General features: G+C 38.0%; 2 protein-coding genes across 18 annotated transcripts in view; both read right to left on the bottom strand.

The window, feature by feature from the left end:
• LOC127053138 (neural cell adhesion molecule L1-like protein) overlaps positions 1 to 21627 on the bottom strand; it is a 1307741-nt gene that overhangs the window by 1123533 nt on the left and 162581 nt on the right. For 13 of the 17 annotated variants that reach the window (XR_007774952.1, XM_050957295.1, XM_050957290.1 and 10 more), the window contains 7 exons: positions 18713 to 18828; positions 18345 to 18549; positions 17846 to 17968; positions 16261 to 16440; positions 7067 to 7228; positions 6236 to 6367; positions 3726 to 3798 (listed from right to left, as the gene is read on the bottom strand). Coding sequence is in view for 14 of the 17 variants with exons in the window: in XM_050957295.1 (XP_050813252.1) it covers positions 3726 to 3798; positions 6236 to 6367; positions 7067 to 7228; positions 16261 to 16440; positions 17846 to 17968; positions 18345 to 18549; positions 18713 to 18828 (991 nt within the window). In the remaining 3 variants the exon portion in view is untranslated. Of the gene's footprint in view, positions 1 to 3517; positions 3615 to 3725; positions 3799 to 6235; positions 6368 to 7066; positions 7229 to 16260; positions 16441 to 17845; positions 17969 to 18344; positions 18550 to 18712; positions 18829 to 21627 lie in introns of all 17 variants that reach the window. The other 4 variants (XM_050957286.1, XM_050957287.1, XR_007774953.1 and 1 more) reach the window with 3 other exon arrangements.
• LOC127053729 (neural cell adhesion molecule L1-like protein) overlaps positions 1 to 21627 on the bottom strand; it is a 67926-nt gene that overhangs the window by 353 nt on the left and 45946 nt on the right. Inside the window, exons 18-23 of the mRNA XM_050958904.1 lie at positions 18713 to 18828; positions 18345 to 18549; positions 16261 to 16440; positions 7067 to 7228; positions 6236 to 6367; positions 3726 to 3798 (exon numbers count right to left, since the gene is read on the bottom strand). Of these exons, the coding sequence (XP_050814861.1) occupies positions 3726 to 3798; positions 6236 to 6367; positions 7067 to 7228; positions 16261 to 16440; positions 18345 to 18549; positions 18713 to 18828 (868 nt within the window). The remainder of the gene's footprint in view (positions 1 to 3725; positions 3799 to 6235; positions 6368 to 7066; positions 7229 to 16260; positions 16441 to 18344; positions 18550 to 18712; positions 18829 to 21627) is intronic.

The raw sequence follows: 21627 nt of genomic DNA, 5'->3' as shown, positions 1-21627 counted from the left end.
TTCAAAACATTGCACAGAACACACTAGTCACTTGATTCGAGGTCAAGTCAATGGATGTGGTGCAGCTAATGCACCCTGCTCTGTGCATTGTTTGCATTTTGCGTTTTTTGTAATTTTGAAGTTAGTGGAATAGGTCAAAAAACCAAAACAAAACAAAAAATGCAAACATGACTGAAAAGAATGGATGGCAAACAGTTTTTAGTTTTCCTTTTTTGTCCATTTTCCTTTTTTGCCATTGAAAATGGAGGAAGGGGAAAAGAGGAAAAGTTGAAAACCAGCTCTACTGGTTCATCATCATATCTTATTTTGTATCTTAAATAGAGGCATAAAGAGACTGATTTTACAAAACAAAGAGCCATTTGTATTGCCCAATGCAGAGTCCATTTGTTTCACCTAGCCTTTGAAGTGGGATAGGTGGATTGAGGTAAAGGCCGATGTTTGGGGGTACTGGTATTTTATTGAGTCCTGCTGCTTTTTGGAAGGGATAAGCACTTTGTTTTTGGAACTTTAAATGACTGGCATGGTGCTGGGTGGGCACTGTTCTTTATTCTAAGTAATAAATAAAAATACATTTTGCACATCTATCTATTTTGCAACTGCACAGTCATAATCCACATTCACTCCCTGTGACACTCTGTTTCCATCTAGGGACGACTGGGCCACGCTATAGGGGATGATGAGCCTGCTACAGCCTTGGGTATGAGAGCTGAATCTCTTCTGCTTTCAGATGCAGAGGTGCCAATCTGTAACGCAGCAGTTATTGCACATGCTATAATGTATGTAGATCTTGACTCACCTCTGAAATATCAGGCCCAAACCTCACTTCTTCATACCATATTCAGTACAAAAGAGCCCATCATTTCATATGCTCTAGAATTACTTGGGAAGAGTCTCCAAATCTGTTTTGGGCTGCTCTGGCTTTGCACTTAATTCACCACTGAGCCTTCCCCGGTCCCATGCAGGGTTTGTGGCTGGATTACCCCCATATATGGTTAATCCCCAGTTGCAGGAATGACCCTTATGTTGGCAGGCTGTGCTCTCTTCAGCTACACCTAAGGATTAGGGAGCCACAAAGACCCCAGACTCTAGACTTGTGCCAAATACACCCTGAGCAGCCCAGAGCTCTGTGCCATTCCCTTTGCAGCAGAGCTGGTTAAAAGATATCCCAATTTTTCCATGACAAAGGGGACAATTATTCTGCAACATTTTTCACAAAGGATCTGTTCCATTTTTCAACTAATTCCATCTTGATAAAGTGATGGAGTATATCAGAGAGAAGCCTGTGTATATCAGAGAAATGTCTTATTGACCTGATGGGAAAGCATAAAGCCTTGTTTAATGGAACCTATCAGCATCATGGCTTAGTTGCATATTGGTTACATTGTCACATCTCCAGCCTCAAACTCTGAATTTACATATGTATATGTGGAAATGACTCAATGAAGTGTTAAAAGACACCTAGTGTTATTTGGCAAAGCTATTTTAAACAAATTTATACTAATCTATATTAATTAACATCCTTTTTTATTAGACATGGCAAAAATAGTAAATAAGACACAACACTTAATTACTAAGAAGCAGTCAAAAGAGGCAATTTACAATAGGGACCTTTGTAAGGCAGCTACAAAAAAAGTGTTGGAAACAGTGAAGTTTAAAGGAAAGTGTATCTTCTGACTAAGGTATTCCAGTGGAAATGGCATGGGAAATCCCATTGAGCCTATTATTGTATATTCTGGAAAGCCCAGCATTTCCTGTCTCAACAAAGCTGGCAGTTTCCTAACTGCCACAAGATATAAACAATATTACTAGAAATTCTTATACTATTAGAAATGGACAAAGAAGCAACAGCATTTTTTAGTCAAAGACATGATGTTACAAGTTTAACTGGAATCCCTAAGACATTAGGCAACTGGGACACATTCCTACTCTCATTTATGCCAATGTATGCCTGGTAACTCCACTAAAATCCATGGAGCTCCACTGGCTTTACAATGAAGAAAGTGACAATAGAATATGTCCATGTGCATCTCTAGGATATCTATGCCTCCTAGAAAGAAGCTCATGTCCAATGATGATCTGAAGTAAATCATCTTATGTACATATCCAAACACAAAATGCTCAAGACTGAGATATTCCAGTTAGATGGTTCTATTAAAGTGATTTAATGAGAACCAACAAATGAATCCAACTTACTGTAGTTGCACATAAAAATTGAGTAACTTCTGCACAACTTCACCAAATTACCTCTCAAGATGTGAATGTAATGGCACTGCCTGCTGGCTACCCCCTCACACTGCAGTTCTAGGAGCCCAGACAGCCTCAATAACCCAGCTGTCTTCTCACTCTTGCGCCGTACCAATGGTATATAGAGACTGTCACACATTGGACTGTTCCAAGACCAGATATTCAGGATAGGCATTAGACCACAAATTTGCCCCTCTGAGACCAGCACTTTGAAGTCTTAAGCATCTCCTCCAAGATGTGATCAGCACTTTTGACTGCAATTGACTTTGTGGGAGTTGAAGTTGGTAGGGACCTCATAAGGAGGTGCTCGTACTGCCATAAGATCACCTGCTATTTTGTTGGGTAATCAAAAGATACTAGCCTGTTACTTTACATTAATCAGTCTCACTCTATTGACTTCAGTGGGACTGAAGGTCATTAGAATAGGAGATATAAAGATATCTCAAGTATGTTTTCATCTTTCATGAAAAAAAAATAACCAGAGAAAAATAGAAAGTGGTTGTAGATACTACAAAAATCTTCCAAATTGTTGGGCTCAAGACTAGGCTTCTAAGCTAGTAACATAAAAGTTCAATTCTGCCATTCTGACTTAGCTCATACTATTACTGAAGTTATTAGTAATGTTGACTGAATAAGGACGTCAGTAACTGGCCCCAAAATTTGTCTCTTCATAATCAATATACAAAATATGTCTTGCTCATTTTCCCAAATGCAGTATTTGTATTTCTAGAAAATACAAGCTGGAGTTGGGGGTGAAAGTTACTAACCACATGACATTCTTACCTTTCTAAATATCTGTCCCATTAGAAGGCATTAAAAATTAAATAAAGATGAAATTATGCAGGAAAAAACCCTTATCCTTTGTAAATAATCTAGTATACATACTGGATTTAGCCAGCAACATTTGTGTTTTAAAAGCTAGTTAACCAGTATTCCAATATGGTTCATACAACAATGTATTTTCATATGTAATGTAAATATATAATGTAATTAATTAGCCTTATTAGTCTTGAATGCAGCCAAGTGTAACTATTTTACTTCTTATACAGAAACTACTTTACTAATATTTATTTGCTATTTTCTGTCTTTTAAATTTTTCTCTTCTTTTGCAGAATGAACAACCCTCATGTTACTAAGGGCCCAATCAAAACCCATTGGAATCAATGAGAGTCTTTCCATTGACTTCAATGGACTTTGGATTAGGCCTAATATAAATATTATATAACAATATATGTAAAAGGTGCTAAATAAGAAACAGATGGAAAAATAGGACTGCTCCATCAAAGATTACCTATATCATAACTTGGGTGGATTAAAGTGTTCTGGATATATCTTTACATTCATATTATCATCCACTCCCATGGGGTTTGCTTTGAAAATGAAAACATAGTGTTACTTGCATATTATAATAAAAACACATCAAACAAATACTTGTGAAGATATTGAAAAAAAACCCATTTGATATAGTAGATCATATTTACCTATATTCCCCAAAGATCTCATCTTTAATTGATTGAGCTTCAGGATCTGGATGCAAATCCTCTTTTTCTTTCACTGTATATATGAAAGAAAGAATAGATCTGTTCACCATGCTGTTTCATGTATCATTTTTATTTTTGGCAAGTTCTATGGGAAATCTGTCAATCATTATCTGCAGCTGGAGGGCAACAACAGTAGTTAAGTGTTTTGCATTGCAGAGAGCAGTATGTTTTCAAGAGGTGTAGAATGCAGTGGCTGCCTAATTCCCAAGGACCCTAGTCAGAGTTTTGCCACTAAATCCTTGTACATTGCTTTGAAAATGTAGCTCCTACAATTTCTTTTACTAAAACACATTTCTTTCCTGTTCAATTCAGGCTCTACCTGGAACCATAATGTATATTTAATTATGACACTATTTAGTTGGAATATGAATTTACAAATTGGCATGTTGGAAAAAAGATTTAAAGGTGCATCTAGTCAAATATCCTGTCTCTATCAGTGGGTAATTCAGGGTGTTTCCAAGGAAGGTGTAAAATCCATGTAATTTTTTTTACAAACCTAACTGTGCAGTACCATGTGGGAAATTTCTTCCTGATTTCTGCTGATGATCAACATACATACAGAATGGCATATTACAGTCACTATTACTTTTATCCTAGCTAATTTAATTGTGGTTAGATTTGGAAAAAAAAAATCATCGTGGGCACACAATTATCATATCATAACTGGGTATATAAAATAGGTAACTGCACATGCAAAAAAAAAGGCTAATTAGAGGATTTTAGTCCAATAAACATGTGCAGCTCTATTAAATATATGGACAAGATCTTTTAAGGAATTTTGGTCCCAAACCCCCACTGAAATCAATGGAAATTAGGCAGCTTAAGTAATTTTATAAAAATCTGGCCCTGTGTGTAAAAGTTAGGGCCCCAGTCCTGCAACTGGATCCCCTAGCATGGTCCCCTGTGTTTGTATAGTGCTCAATGAAATAAAATATATTAGCACAACTACTGTGAAACAATAACATATAGGGCTGGATTGTAACCCTACCTGAGTAAGGGGCAATATGTAGCATTTAACATTATAACCTGTGAGTATAATGAAAATTATTGTAGTGTCTAATACAGTGGTGGGCAACCTGCGGCCCATCAGGGTAATCCACCATTTCTCGCAGCTCCTGATGTCTGGGAACAGCGAACCATGGCCACTGGGAGCTGCACAGAGCAGTGCCTGTGTATGGTTAACATCAGCACAATGGCTCGTGGCATGCAATCAGATTACCCTGATGGGCAACTTGTGGCCTGAGGGCCGCAGGTTGCCCACCACCAGTCTAATGCTACCAAACTACCACAGCCTTTAATTTTCACTTCCATATCTCTTATCACATTTCTAATATTCCCATTATTTCATTTGGAATACAAAATATGGAGAAAAATGGAACAGAGATTTCTAATTGCGCAGCTCCAACAACCCATGTAATGCAAAGACTAGATCTAGTCAAAGGACATTTAAGGAATCACAATTCATATCAAACTACTGACAACAGGTGAATCTGCCTGGGCATAATCTCAAAATTTCCATGTGAGAGACTCTGGATGAAGAGTGACCATCTATCAATATGATGATCTACTTGGTGCCCCTACTCACTTCAGTGACACAGGATCATGGCCTAAACCTTCCCTGTTAGAAGTTGCTTCCTGAATCACACGTAAAACACCCTCACTAATGAAAACAATGAAACCCATAGGGTCACTCTGGGGCATAGAACCCCTATCTTTCTAAGTAGAAAAAAATTATTCAGATGTTAACCAGTGACAAGATTACTAGTGGCACAGAGACCACTTAGAGAGAGATTAAGGAGTCTGCTCCACAGCCTTAGCGAAGAGCCATGCGGCTTTTAGCTCATGCAGTAGAGGCTCATGCTCCAGAGGTCACAGGTTCAATCTCGCTCACCAACATCCAGGGTCTGTCAGTGTTACGCTGGCAGTACAGAGCACACCCATCAATCTGCTTCCCAATGACCCCCTCACAAGTCATCGAGCATTCTGGGAGCAGAACTAGGAGTGGGGCCATATCCCAGCCCCATGGAGATTCTGAACAGTGCAGCAGCACACAAAGTAACACAGGGAGGATGTTGTAACTCAGACAGGCTCCCATGGCTGTCTCAATTACATCAAGGAGTCCTGGAGCTGCCTAGGATCAGGAAGGTTCAAAGGTGGCTAAAGCCATCATAATGCCTCATCTGGAGTGAGTGTTCTGTGCTGCACCTCTTACAAATGGAGCACCAAATCTCATCAGCTGAGTAAAGATTTGCTAGTGTTTCTTTAAATTCACTCAATGTTATATTTATTAAAAGTCACAAATACAAATTTTGTATTTCAGTTGGTATAAGTTCAACCATCGGGGACTGAAGGCAAAATATTGAGGCATTTCCACTTAAATAAGAAGTTATTTGTGTGAAGAATGATTGCTATTATCGAAATATCTCAAAAAGGACAACAGCGTCATTTACCTGAGTATTTTCCTCCTTTATTTCTTTTGACAAAGCACATCGTTAGCAGCACTAAGGTAAGCAAAGCGATGGCACACATCAGTCCAATAAACCAGCCTTGGGTGGAAATTCCCTCATAAATGCCGGCATAAGCTTTGTAAAAGGAGAGAAGTAAAAACATTTAATGAGAGGAAAATGGACTATCCTAACCAAAACCCCACCATTTAATATTTTTGAACTAAACCTGAATCACACCAAACTATCGCTATTTACTGCTTTACTGATTTCAGTCTAACATTTTCAATGTAAAAAAGAAAAAAATACAGGACATAAATAATAGGTATGAGGAATAACGTTCACATTTAAGTAAATAAAGTGTCTGCAACATAACATATATAAGTAATTCCAAAGGAGTATTGGATTTAGAGGATTAATGCCAAATAGGAAAGTTGGACAGAAAATCGATACTCTCTCATGCAAGCAGTTTTGGGACAGAAATAGAGTTAAAAGTGTTCAGGATACATGCAAACTGCTCAGCTAGCCACACTGAAGACATAAAACGTAACAGCACCTACTCTATTAAAATGGCATAGTAGCTAAAACCTGTAAATAATATGTACTGGAAATTATTTACGTGTCATTATTTACTACTGGGAAGACAAAATACAAGGCTAAATTGAAAAATGATGGACTCGTTCCTGCTCCTATTGAAGTAAATGGCAAGAAGAGGCTAAGATTTCATTTTCATTGCACCACATAATAGGTAATGTCAATATTTCTTGAAAAATTAAAAATAAAATAATTTTGTTTTATCACAATGGATTTATCACCCTAAACGGTTTCATATCTCACCTCTCTCCCTCGTCTCAATTACATCTTCAAAAATGCTATTGTTATCAACCCAATTCTTAGTCACTAGACGAACTGTATATTCAGTTCCGGGCTCAAGTGCCTCAATGGGGTGAAACTTTTGGGTGGGATTTACTGCTTCTGAAATCTTCCCGATCCCTTTACCTATGAAATGTACATAGTCAAGTCACATTAATTAATTCTATTAATTCAATAGCAGGACTCTGAAATGCACAGTTACAAATTATTTAAATAGCAAGTGATAGTAAAACAGCATACATGGATATGTTGAACATTTGCCTTTGGATAGTTTTTAAGGTAGACAAGAAAAAAAAAGTAGAAAAGCATTTTCTGTATTTGCTCTTTGATATTCTGCAGGATAAAATCAGTGTCAAACTAAATAATCCTAAGATTTATGAAGGGTTTGTTTTAAATTTGAAGGATCAAAGTAAATATTGATGGAATGACATATAGGACTATAGATCTGCTTTAACTAATCAATGCTTAATCAAAAAAAATATACAACTGAATACGGCCTGGGTTTATTTACACAATCTGTGGCTTGATCCATCTCCCATTGAACTGAAGTAAATGGGACAAGATTGAGGCCCATATTATCCTGAAACAGATTAACTTCTCTCATATGAACAATTACACTGGAATTTATACTCAAATTTTCCTTAGACAATAAATCTTCTTGTACCCCTTTATTTCACATTTGTATTGAAGCTATAACAAAGCTCTCTTTTAGGTATACCTGAAGTTTTCTTTCAAATGGATTTTCATATACAATCTTTACATGTTCTAACTGATATTTATTTATATGAAAAGTATTTGCACTTAATTTTTTTCCTGTGGATTTCCAACAAAGTCAGTCTTGCACTCCTTTTGCTTTCAGAACTCTCCTTGACATGAATAGCTGTTTTACCTGAATCCAGGACTACAGGATAAATGGTTTATTATGTATGCTTTTAAAAAAAAAGCATTTAATGCTAATTGCAAAAGGAAGCAACTGTTATTAACTCCAGTGAAAATAGCAGGATTTGCCCTCATACTGGAAACAGTATAGTATAAGTCATACTAATGAATCATAACTGTTCCTCTCTTTCAGGATTTTAAGTAGTAAGTTTTGCTAAAATTACACAAGGAATATAAAACAGCACCCACATTTAGGGCCTGATCCAAAGTCCGTTAAAGCCTACAGAAAGGCTCAGAATCATTGATGTCAATTGGCTTTCAAATCAGACCCTCAGTAGAACCGTGCCCAGGTCTACCGTTAGACACCAAAGTTTGGAGGAAAGCATTAAAACATATGCCTTTTTACTTCTGTTCAGTTGCTTAATTTAGCTGGCCAGCATTCTAAAGTCAGCTAATAAAAGGGATCTTATGGTTACTCATACATACAGTATAGCTCAAAAACTGCTTGACCAATTTGCGCTTATAACACGGACAGTAAAGCAATGCTGATTACTAGTGAAACTGGTAAGCAAGCAAACAAAAAAGCTTTGAGAGATTAGCCCTTCTTGATAGCTGAAGGAAAAGAAAGAGAGATTAAGAGTGGAATAGACATGGTTAAAGGTGCTGTACATAATATGTTTTCCAAGGCAAGTATACATATATTACAATAAGTAGTTAAATTAGTAGACCACTGGGAATCAGACAGAACATGTTCAATTAGAATAATGCTGATGGTGAAGCACAGTGTATTAGCATAACTTAATCCATCTAGTGGTACGTTTTACAAAATGAACTACGGTACATGAGGCTGAGCTATAATTTTTTAATCAAACTGCAAATTAAGCAACAAGACATTACAGGTAAATTTTAATTACATTTTGTAAAATCAGGATGTCAGAACAATGTGTTTCATAAAAAAGCTACCCATAAAGTCACAAGAAATAAAGCTCTTCTATGTGAACGTTAATCCTGTTGGTCAATAAATGCCATAAAACACTTAAAGATGTCAGCCAGACAAGGCAGTCATATATACCAGTGTGTATGCAGCATAGGTCTGATCTGGTAGCTCTACTCACTGAGATTATAAGCCTGCAAAGCACTTAAACTTGTCCATAATTTTAAACATGTGAGTGGCCACGCTGAAGTCAATTTCTTTAATGCCATGACTCACTTATTTAAAGTTAAGCATGTGTTTAAGTGCTTTGCGGGATCAGGGATTGGGTGTTTTGCCTTATTGGGATGGCCTGATTGGGAACAAAGTTTTACACCATGAGTTCTGCAGGACCTTTGATATTTGGCACCACAATGTTGCATAAAGGATTTTCTGTATCCTAAAATGTAAGATAGGAGTCCAGTGGAGATTGCATGTGTGTGATTTCTTTCCATGTAAATCTGGTCTGTATTATAAAACTAAATACTGTACAATACCCATAGAAAAGAAATGATGGGTAACTAGGGAAGGATTGGTAGAGGGACTAGAATAATCCTGAGGGTGGGGGGTGGGAGACAAAGATATACTGGTAAGAAACTGTTTGCTCAATATACTAAAAGGTCAATGTGCAGCAGAGATTAGCTTCAGAAAACTGAGAGCAGTTAGGTTAGGTTTTTAATCTACAATACAGGAAATAAGCTTTAGTAATAAAAATATACCACCAGCATTTGTCATCTCCCCACTACTATTTATCAGCCATATCATGGGATTCACATGAACATTAAACACTGAACTGCAATTTTACAATATTCCTATTGGATTTAGAGATTTATGAGAACAATGGAACATACTTTTTTTTATTGAAGCCTATGGAATAATGGGAAAACAAGATAAACCTCCCCTAAAGACGTACTATAGTGCTAGTTCTCCAAAAGTTAGCACATCTGTTATGAAACTCACTTATTAAAAAAAGAGATTGGGAATCTTACAGTTGTATTATAATTATAGGTAATATTTTTATTTATAACACCACCTGTTTAAATACATCTGCCTGAAATAAATGGAAAGTTAAACTACACTTTCATCAGTTTTTCTCTGCTGAATGGCTATTAAAAGTGTATAAATATGCATCATAATTACACTCTACCTTCTGGGCTTTTGTATTCCAGGAGGTAGTTTGTGCTGATTGGGAGAGATCTTTTTTTAACCGGTAATTTACAATTACCGTCATATTCTTAAAATCCATTAGATGAAAATTAGTAGGCTATCCTGCTTAGCTTGACACCCAGGCCATCCACCTTGACTTTTGGGTTGTTGGACTTTTGGACAAAGCACAGAAGAGAGGTCAGCTCATTTTGTCTTACCACCATTTCTGTTTCTGTTTACCTTTTGCTCCTGGCCACAGTTTTACTGGCTGTAACAGGTGGGAGAGGTGTGATTGTATTTAACTATACAAAGGATTCACTAAGTAATGCTTGTGATGCTTAGAATAGCAGTAGATGATCACCCGTGCCCTGGTTCAGGAAAAGCTCCTCTGTACCACCAGGGCTTGCAGAGTTGCTCCCAGTACATGTGCAGATCAGCAGTGTGGCTTGAGAGGGCAGAAGGCTGCCTGATGAGTTGTATACATGATGGGGTAGTGGGGAAGGCCTGTCAATCAGTTTGGTCATAGTTCAAGAAACGATTCTCTCCATCAGGATGTTATTCTGTACGGCTAAGAAAACTGTGTTTTTAGTCTTTCAGACTGTTGGGTGGCAAAAGAGAATTGAATAGGATCACACCTTATGTTATGAAAAGCTACTATCATGATCTTGAGAGATAGCATAAGGGTTAGTATTCTCAGGCTGGGATTTTACATAAAGCCCAAGGGAAGTAGGTGCCCAGTTGTCACTGAATTATAATGAGATTGGAACATGTAACTTCCTTAGGCTCCTTTGAAAATTATAGCAATAGTTACTGTTTCATGTGCATGGATTTTTCATTAACATTTGGATTTTTGTATACAGTAATCATTGTAAAATACATAATTCTGTATCTTGTCAATGCTGCAAATCACTGGTAGCTCTGGATAGTATAAAAATTGGCAACAAAGATTGTTGAGTCAGATGCCAGGATATCAGAGGGGGATTTAGTTCTATTTTTGTAAGATTTTCTTTCCTTTTAAAATATATATTAGTGTTATGTTACATATCATTTCAGGTGGCTAATTACACGTATAGCAATATTGATCATCAGGTTTTCTTCTGTCAATGTTTTTGGGGCAGTTTAAGAAATGCTACATGAATAAAAAAGGTAGAAATAATAATCATTTTCTAAAAAGAGACAGCCACATTCTTTCATGGAGTTAAGCCTGAGATAAGCCCATAATATTTAATCAACTCTCTCTAAAATACAAAAAAAAGCTAAAAGCTAAACAATATTAAATCTATAAAGTCTATATCTAAATTCACAATTATCACAGCAGAGAAAAAACTGCTGATCCTAAATCACAATTTGCTAATCTCCAATCATTCATTTTAACATCAAACTGAAAATATAATTCAACTTTGAAACTTTACTTTTTTAAAAATTTATTCTGCAATGTAATGCAAATGTTACAGAGCGGCAGTAATTTTCACCATTAGTAAAAATTCTCAGATCAAAATGATCCCTGTTTTACATCTAACCTCCCTCCTGCCCCTTCCCTCAAAAAAACTCTCTAACTCTATTATGACTGATTGAATCATTTCTCTAGGTGACCGAAAAAGAAACTCGAGAACCCATGGCAACCCAAAAGCATTGGGAAAAGGATTTCTGTAGAAAAGGACCTAGGGGTTACAGTGGATGGGAAGCTGGATATGAGTCAACAGTGTGCCCTTGTTGCCAAGAAGGCTAACAGAATTTTGGGCTATATAAGTAGGGGAATTGCCAGCAGATTGAGGGACGTGATCATTCCCCTCTATTCGACATTGGTGAGGCCTCATCTGGAGTACTATGTCCAGATTTGAGCCCCGCACAACAAGAAGGATGTGGAAAAATTGGAAAGAGTCCAGCAGAGGGCAACAGAGATGATTAAGGGGCTGGAGCACATGACTTATGAGGAGAGGCTGAGGGAACTGGGATTGTTTAGTCTGCAAAAGAGAAGAATGAGGAGGGATTTGATAGCCACTTTCAGCTACCTGAAAGTGTTTCGAAAGAGGATGGACCTAGACTGTTCTTAGTGATGGCAGATTACAGAACGAGGAGTAATGGTCTCAAGTTGCAGTGGGGGAGGTTTAGGTTGGATATTAGGGAAAAAAATTCACTAGGAGAAGCACTGGAATGGGTTACCAAGGGAGGTGGTAGAATCTCCTTCCTAAGAGGTTTTTAAGATCAGGCTTGACAAATGGCTGGGATGATTTAGTTGAGGTGGGTCCTGCTTTGAGCAGGGCGTTGGACTAGATGACCTCCTGAGATCCTTTCCAACCATGATATTCTATGATTAATTTCAAGTGCAACTGTGAGTCATCTTTTTCTAGTCATGAAAGGCCTTAATCTGAGCTTTTGTGCAAAGGGAGTGTTCCCTGTGGTTCCCCATGACCTTTCCATGCAATTCAGTAGGCTCAAGTTCTGCACAGTGTTTTATCAACCACCTGTACAACCACTTGTATCTCAGCTGGGTTTTGCCACTAAATATTCATTTCAGTTAGAATGCTGATTTAAGAAATCTTCCCCTCTATTGACTGTATATTACATACTGGATTTAGTTCTTAGTGCTATTGCTGTAAGGGTAGTGACATGCAGGGTATGAATGGGGGGTTACATTTGGGGCCTGCTCCTTATAGACCATTGGTTAATAGTACTGGACTTGACCCTAGACACACACATTGCAGAGGAGAACCAAATTTTAAAGGAACTATCAAGAAATGGCTCCTTCTGACTCAAGGCGGCTCTGGGCTGATGGGGAATTCTCTCCACACCAGGACATGCAATGACTACAGAAAGCTCTAGCCCATTGAAGGATAACACAGAAGATTTTCCTTCCCCAGCCCAGCCTGTTCATTTCCCACTTCCCTGTGTGCTGTGATGCAGAAGTTCACCATGGAATGAAGAAACATTGGGGACCTGCCATTCCTTACAGGACAACCTGCACAACCTACTCCCCTGAGATTAAAATGCATAAATTCAATGGTTTTCAGATATAATGGAAAACAAACGAGTATTTACTTTAATACAGCTATTATAAAGTCAGGTCAAATATGCCAGGAGCCAAACATGACAGAATACGTATCCACAACCCACCCAGATATCTGTATTTCTCTGGGACAGTGTATTTTACAAAGCCCACAATGTAGCCTGTGACAGCTGGGTATGGTAGAGTAATGGGAGCTATAGAAGCCCTAAAATAGATAAGAGAGGTGCATCTTTTTTCTTTGAAAATGGAGCACATTGAATATGGGAATCACAGAGACAAAATAAAACCGGAGCCTGTGATGTTATTTTATGGAGTCTCATTCCACAGTAGAACCACACTTTCAATCTGCCACTTTAAATCTGGGCAACTTTAACTGATATGCCTTGACTTTTGAAAACACTCCATTTCTTGAGAGACTGCGTAACTTGTTTAATTGAGATAGTTACACATTTTATCACCCTCTTTGTATTTTGCATGCCCTCCATTCCTAACCTCAAAAAAATGAGAAAGCACAGAAACGTGTTTCTCAGCCAAAGGGCATAGATTTTGCATACTTTAAATGAGTCTGGACCAATTTCGCCTTCAGATAATTGCATAAAATTCCTCTGGGATTTCAGTGTAAGCTGCAGAGCTGTATCTAAGGATGGACATTGGTACTGTTAGGTGGCTCTCATTTAAATTACTTGAAAAATTTGTGGAATAGGGCACAAAAGTAACAGCAGTTTAGGACCCTTAGAATTTACAGAGATTATGCTGTTCTATTTGATGTGCAATCTGCTGCTCTGACTTTTAGTAGAATCCCTTGCTGCCATTGCCAACAAAATCTTTTGAAAGAAAAGAAGGAAAACATGGGGAAAATTAAATGTCAAAATTTCTATTTATCATGTTTCCTAGCCATATGTTACTGACAGCGTCACCAACAAATATCCTTTTAAAACCTAGCATGTTACACAAGGCTGTGTAAATTAACAACATCCTAAATGGAGGACTCCTGATCTCAGCAAAAGAATACAAGAATAAATGGCTAATGAAGTAGGACTGTATTTTTCTGGGCTCAAATTAAAATAAAATTATATATATATATATATATATATATATATACACACACACACATATACACACACACACATTTTGTTGTCAAAAACAAAAGTCTAACCCATTTTAATCTGATTTCTAAAGTTATCTTTTTCAATTTAGCCATTAATCTCATCTGGCAGCAAAAAAGTCACACTTCCCTTAACAGTATAATAAACAGGGGGCACAAAAAAGATGCTGGAAATACAGGCCCTTTATTAATATAGTGCCAGATTCTGCATTGCCCTAATATAGCTGCACAGTACAGTGGTTTTGGAGGACATATGCATGTATGGTGGGCTTGACTTAGGTCAGTGAAAAGACATCAATTCAGCCTTCTGATTAGTATAGTATATAACCACAGCCAGTTACCTGAGGGAAAGAATGTGGCAGAATAACCCAGGCTAGGGCGAGTCTGCTCACTTAAATGAAATAAGTACTGGTCTGTGATAGAAAACCTTACCTATCAGGTATTGGGTTTGGGAGGGCAGCATTATCATTCAAGCAGTTTTGATGATGGGAGTCCACATGAACTACAAACGGAGAATAATAGAATATTTTGTACCTTGGTATCTGCTGATATCCTAAGAACTTTCCTGAATGATTTCATGAGCAAGGGAATATGTTTATGTGTGGAATTAATTAGATATGGAATCCTGGACCCAGATTTGGATACGGCACTCTGGTCTGGGTAGGTTGATTCATGGAAATAATTTCTCACAGATTGCAAGTATGACTGGAGATTTTCTGAAGTCCAAGGACGTACGTACATACATACGTACGTACGTGTGAGAGAGAGAGCTGCTGATTTCATCATTGGGAAGGCAATCTTTGACATTCCGTATGGGACGCAAAAGTGGAAAATGTGTCTTTAGATCCATGCATAGATTAGGAAGGATTCTGAGAGGTATCACATGCACAACCAGGTCTTTATGCATAAACATTCATTAAGGACATTAAGGATTAAATTCATGTGGAAGAAGACAAAAGGAGATGGGGTGTCTCTGTTTCACAGATGTGGTCTTAACCACTACTGTGGACTGGATCATTTTTTGCCAGGAACTGTGCTTTGGCTTCAGCACCTGAAAAGACTATGCAGGGTGCAAGTCAGCTAAGATATTAAGTTACATGGTTACAATATGTCATCAGTGTTAAAAATCATGACGCCAGGCCATTTCTGTTTATCATATTCTCTTCGTCCTTTGCTGTGGTATGTCAAAAACAATCATTGTTGATTAATATCTAGGAACTTGTTTATTGGTATAGTAGAACTTTCAGAGTTGCCGAGCACAGTGGATTTTATTTCAGTTGGATGAGACAGTCTGGCTTGTTTCTTTTAATTTTCTTGCATGGGGCATGGGTCACTTGCTGGAGGATTCTCTGCAGCTTGAGGTCTTCAAACCACAATTTGAGGACTTCAATAACTCAGACATAGGTTAGGGGTTTGTTATAGAAGTGGATGGGTGAGATTCTGTGGCTTGCATTGTGCAGGAGGTCAGACTAGATGATCATAATGGTCCCTTCTGACCTCAAAGTCTGTGAGTCTATGAGGACGACAGCAAGCAGACTACAAAAGTATTTCACTGGGTTAGTTCATGGGGAAATAATGCTATTTATGGAGTAAGTGCACTACTGTTAGCCTTATGTTAATCTTCATTTACGGGATTTCCAAATTCTGCCCTCAAATGACAACACATGGCTTCCATTAATATTTCTCGGAATCCAAAATGTCCATTTAAGGGGAGAATACGGCCATATAATATTATTGAACACAGATTTTTGTTGTTCTCCAACTTCCTGTTAGTGGTTACTAAATGCAAGCTGCTAGTTTTGGTAAAAATCAGCTAAGATGATTGGCTAGTTGAAACTGCTGTTTAGTGACGTGGAATGGCTAAATTTTTTTTGTTTTTGGAGTACCTGGGTTCCTACATTTAGAAGTTCATTGATTGTGCTAAGGCAAATCAAATTTAAAAGCAAACAATTTCCTCTAATTAGAGAGGAAAATGTCAAAGCTGGAATATTTTCAATGGATTTTCCATTATCATTAAAACTCATAATTAAATTATACCCCCATTAACTTACTGCCTTCTGTTATTGTTAGTCCTTCTTCTGTGATTGGTTTTCCACAGCCTTTTATAGTACAGGCCCTCACATAGAATTTATACTTGGTGCTGGAGCTCAGATTTGAAAACCTCCAGCTGAAAGTCGAAGGGTTTGTAATATTGACGTCATTCAGTCCTCCAATCTCATCTGTCTCATTTACTGAAAGAGAAACAACAGAGTTCAGTCAGGCATGGCAGCTAAATGTTACCAAAATGCGAATGTGTCAAGAAAGCTGATGGAAAAGATGCAGTTTACAGTAAGTAGGAAGGAGGGCACTTTAAATAAATGTGTATCTTACTACCCTGATACATTAGTGAGTCTTCAAATGGGATTTACCATGTCTAAATCAATCAACTAAATGATTGGGTATTATGATAGTTGAAAAGGCTCTATGATTCTAGAGGTTTAGTTACTGAAAAAAGAGAAAGGCCTGACTTTTAGAGCTATGCAAAATGTTTGTCTAGAACGCTAAATGCATATTACCTAAGTCCTTAAACTTTGGTAGGCCTGCAGCCATGATGTAAGTTTATGAGGTGCTTGCAGGAAGTATTGTAGCTGGCTGCTATATAAGGAATGGCCTTTTGAACACCCATAGTTGGCCCTCTCCAAAAATGGAGAGCATCCAATCCCTATAAAAGTACTACAAAAGTAAGAGTGCAGTTGCCTTAGTAAGGATCGGTGCTGAGCAAAAAGTTCACAACAAACACGTTTTTTGGCGACGTGTGTTGTATGCCCACTCCATCCTCAGCAGAATACACTGAATTAATATCCAAACTTACCCCCAGTGTTTGGCTGTACTGGTAACTCATAATCAATAATTCAACATAAACTTTCCTCCCTGAGCTTGGCTGCTTCAGGACCATATCTGTTCTATCTCCTTAGCTTCTTCTGGCCCCAAAGAAACATTTCTATTTCTTTGATATCCTGGTTACACATCACTGGACCCACTTGATCACATGACTCAGCAGTAATTACCCTGACTCTAAATGAAGGGTTTTTACAAACAGGAGGAGAGCATTTGCTGAAGTGAAATCATTAAAAAATCTGAATAAATATTCACCAAAAAAAAGTTTGCATTATTTGCCCAGCTGTACCAACTATGTGTGTTTAAAGATTCTAAGCCTATGCACATGACTCATGCATTATCACCACAAATTATTTCTTCTTTGAAAAGTCAGGTGCATTTCTAAAAACAGCTATACATTTTCTCTGCACTATTTAACTATTGGGTTAACTGTCTGTGAATTTGAAAACATTTATTACATGATTTGATTAGTCTGAGAGTCTGAATGTATCATGATTGCACTTTGAGCTTATCTAGATGGGGAAAAAATATGCTGAAATCCTTTTTCCCTGGAAAATGGAATTGGCCTGCCCCCAGTAGGCTAAACTAACATCTGTAATTTTGGAACATTTTTTCTTTGCTGAACAATATGTTACTTAAATTTTAAAAGGATTAGTTTTAAGTTACGGTCTATTTTAAATAACTTTATATTAAAATAATGTTTGATTTAAATATGACCTATTTGCTAAAAGTCTACATCAAAGGAGAACATGTACTTACTTATCTGATATTGCAAAGTGTAGCCAGTAAGGAAGCCATTTGGTTTTCTGGGAAGACCCCATGACAAAGTGACAGAATCCTTATCAAAGTTTAGTATTCTTAGAAAATGTGGCTGTTCAGGGACTGGAAAACATAGGAATTAGCTTAGTTTCACTGAATGTAGATCATATTTTAGCAGCTCAGTCTCCATACATTCCTGTTAGTATGGCGTATAACTTCATCCAATATGTACAATTCTCCATTCTCAGTCAACATATGTTAGATGCTTAGGATCTGATCAGCAAGATGCTTGCTAAACACCTTCTGAGAGTCCTCAGCCTTGTTAATTCCCATTTACTGCATAGACTTGGACCCTTCTGTTGGATAATTGTATTAAATGCTTTTTTATGCCAGCATAATAATTTAGAGTCACACAGAGTTCTTAGTGGGATTAATTGGTCTGGTTTCAAGGAAGATGTTTGTTTAATTTCTTCCATCCCCATATTTTAATTTTTCTTACCTCCTTCTGGAGTTTGGAATATGGTTGGAGAGCTTTCAGGACCAGCTCCTTTTGCATTGAAAGCCAGAACGGTTAAGTGAAATTCACTAAATGGCTCTAGACCAGGAATCATGCCATAGTTTCTGTCTCCTGTAAATATTAGGAAGTGTTTGTCTGGGCGATGTTGTTTTCCATCCAGCAAACTCCTTGTTTTCCACCAAATGACCTGTATTGAGAAGGGTAATTCTGTAACAGATCAAGTTCCATGGGGATGAACACTGCATTGATTTCCCCCAACCCCCCCACAGCAATTACTTTAAACTTAAACAGGATTCACCTAACATAGCATGAAAAGACATTGGATTGTTTAAAGAATAAATGAAGATAACCTTATATCCTTTTAAGTGTCCATGAACGCGGTCTCTTGGAATGCCAGACCAGATCGCTTTAACTAGTGTACTATTCATCACTTCCACCATTACACTTGAAGGAGCAGCATCTGGAACTATAAATACGTAGGTGTAACATATTAAGAATACGCTCTAGGATTTATTTTCAAAGAGTAGCTCTACACTTATGGTGGCATATAAAGTACAGACACTGCATGCCCAGCTAGCATGAGTACAAATAGCAGCACAGATGATGAGTATGGTAGAGAGCCCTACATGCCTGAAATCTGGTGTGTGCACCTTATATGGGTCTCTACATGCCAAAGCACTGCCTCTGATTTCTACATTGCTATTTTTAGCAGTGTTGTGTCCCATGGCCTCCCTGTTGTCAGAGCCTTTCCCCACAACAGAGAAAGTCTCCAGCTGCAGGGAGTGCTGAAATCTTTCCCTGCCACAGTGAAAGTCTCTGGCAGAGGGAAAAGTCTTTGGCAGCTCCCCAGAGTCTTTCCTCACTGCCTCCCCCATGTTGGTGTCTTTCATAGTCACGTCTAGCTACACACTGCAGGCAGTGTGGATGTAGCCTTCCTTTCACTGTGCTGTGTAGGTATACATATCCTACACGCCACAGAAAAGGTAGACAAGTGTAGACAAGATCATAGTGTCCCCCAACTACCCAGCCTGCCTCAAGTTATAGACTCATGCTTTTAAGTCTGGAGATTTCCCCAGTTCAGTTCCAAATGGCGGCCATCACCTCTGTACCAGTGAGGATAAAAAAAAATATTGTGATTAAGATTGTTTTTTTGAATGAGGTGTTAGAGTTCTTTCTTTAAGCAATTTTCTTTTACAATTAAATCAACTGGTTGAAGAGTAGGGTTTTAATCACCATAGAACCTCAAGAAATCTACTCCAGCACCTGAAATAACTAGACCTAGAGTCAATGCCACATCAGTGGATACAGGATCAGGTCCATAGAAAGCACATTGCAAGTGAAACTGAACACACACAGAGAAATCTCCCTTTTATTTACTGTCACTATCTACCAGATGATATGTTATCCAGTGTTAATATTGTGACCATGAAAAACCACGTCCCTACCCCCACACTCACTACCAGAAAATAGGAGATGGTTATTGCTTACTACCACAAACAGTCTCATTGAGACTCCCAGTAGTAAGTGTTTACAGTGTCAGTTTAAATTAAGCTATCAGAAAAATGAAATATGACAAAAATCGCTGGCCATGTAAAAGAGCTATTTTCCAAACATTAATAACTCATCTACTTAGAACAGGTCATTCAGCGGAATCCGTAAACAAAACCTAATTGAGGGTTAGTTAATGTTATGATGATGATAATTGGTGGCTTTTATAGCACCTATTGGGGCTAGGCACAGACTAAGTTCATGTCAAGAGGGAGTCAGAGTAGAGAGGCTGGAGGAACAGCCCTGGACTAACATCTATAAGATAATTCAGTTCAGCAGTGGCTAGTGCATAGCATGATGGATTAAAGAAGGATTTTGGTTGTTTATCCATTTGAATAAGTGATAAAGTAAACAGTTGTCTCAGTTGGCTAATCTCTTGCAGGCCTTTTTGTAGGCCATTCAAGCTATCCATCCATTTTGCTGTTAGGAAAACAACTTGAAGGTTTCAGACATGGGATGAAAACTGACTGACTTTACATAATAAGATTAAGCTGCAAAATCTGAAACATGTACATTTGTAGACACTTCTAACTTTTGCTTGCCAGCAGTCCTCAGGCCCTGCTGCTAATGACTAATGCACTGGGCATTTGTCATTTGTATCAGGGAATCTTGGCTCCCTATGCTAGCTGGCTACATTGGTGTTTACTCCCTCATTGATTTAAATCCCTAAATCCTAAAAAGATTTTTTGCTGCTCTTGCTTAACTGGGTTGCCTACTGAAGGAAATCTTGGCTTTTCATCATTGCAGCTGGGGAATATAAATCCTCCCAATGTCTTTTATACATTGATTCTATAAACAACAGAGGGGAGAAAAAATTAGGATATAGTGTCAGGGGGAATTGGAAGGGCTATTGTCTAATAGTCTAGATATTGTAGCAGGGACTTCCACAGTCTTACAGTAGCCAGTAGCATGTTTGTATTAACTCCATCAGCTTTGACCCAGCACTAGTGCTGTCATTTTTGCATTAGTGTTCACTGGAGGAACATGATTACTGAAGAGCACTGTGGTGTGAGGGATTGGCAGGTACAGGCAGATTGTTGGTATCATAGGCTGATGCTGATATTACAAAAAAAGTATCAAATAAGCTTATGTGGGAAACTGAGGCAAACATCATAACAGTCCCTTAGGGGCTTCAAATCTATGAACAGATGTTTGTAGCACAAATGCTGGTTGCTTGTATCAAGGCAGTCATTTAAGAAGAAAGACACAGTACAGACATTGGAAAGAACCTTGTTGTCAATGATGCACCTGACTTTGAGAACTGGCCTCCAATTATGACAGGAACAAAACTGGATCCTCAGTTATTTGAAAGATCAACGTTGCACTTGCAAAATTAAAGACCGGTTTGGGACCCTTTTAAAAATCAGGGACTCTGTTTCTCGCAATTGTGAGAGTAGTTTCCATAAAAAGCAAAAATACTGTGTGGAATATTGGTGTGGCTGCAAACTGTACATATTAGAAGCAGGACAAATAGATCCAGTTTGAAAGGGATGATTGTGAAGGTCATTTCACGAGAAAGTACTCTTGTTTCTTGCATGATGCAGAAAGGATTAGGTGTGTTGGTATCATGGACAAAAATGTACTCAAAATATGGAATGTAAAATATACTGAGGTGTCGACTGCACATGCAGGGCTGCGCCATTACTTGGAAACACTAGTGTTGTCACATTCCTCAATGTTTAGGGGGGGGATTCTTAAAGATAGTGCCACCTGTTTT

Source organism: Gopherus flavomarginatus, chromosome 6 (genome assembly GCF_025201925.1).
Source record: "Gopherus flavomarginatus isolate rGopFla2 chromosome 6, rGopFla2.mat.asm, whole genome shotgun sequence".
NCBI lineage: Eukaryota > Metazoa > Chordata > Testudines > Testudinidae > Gopherus > Gopherus flavomarginatus.
Note: the sequence above shows the minus strand (reverse complement) of the source record. Positions and strands in the feature narration are given on the sequence as shown.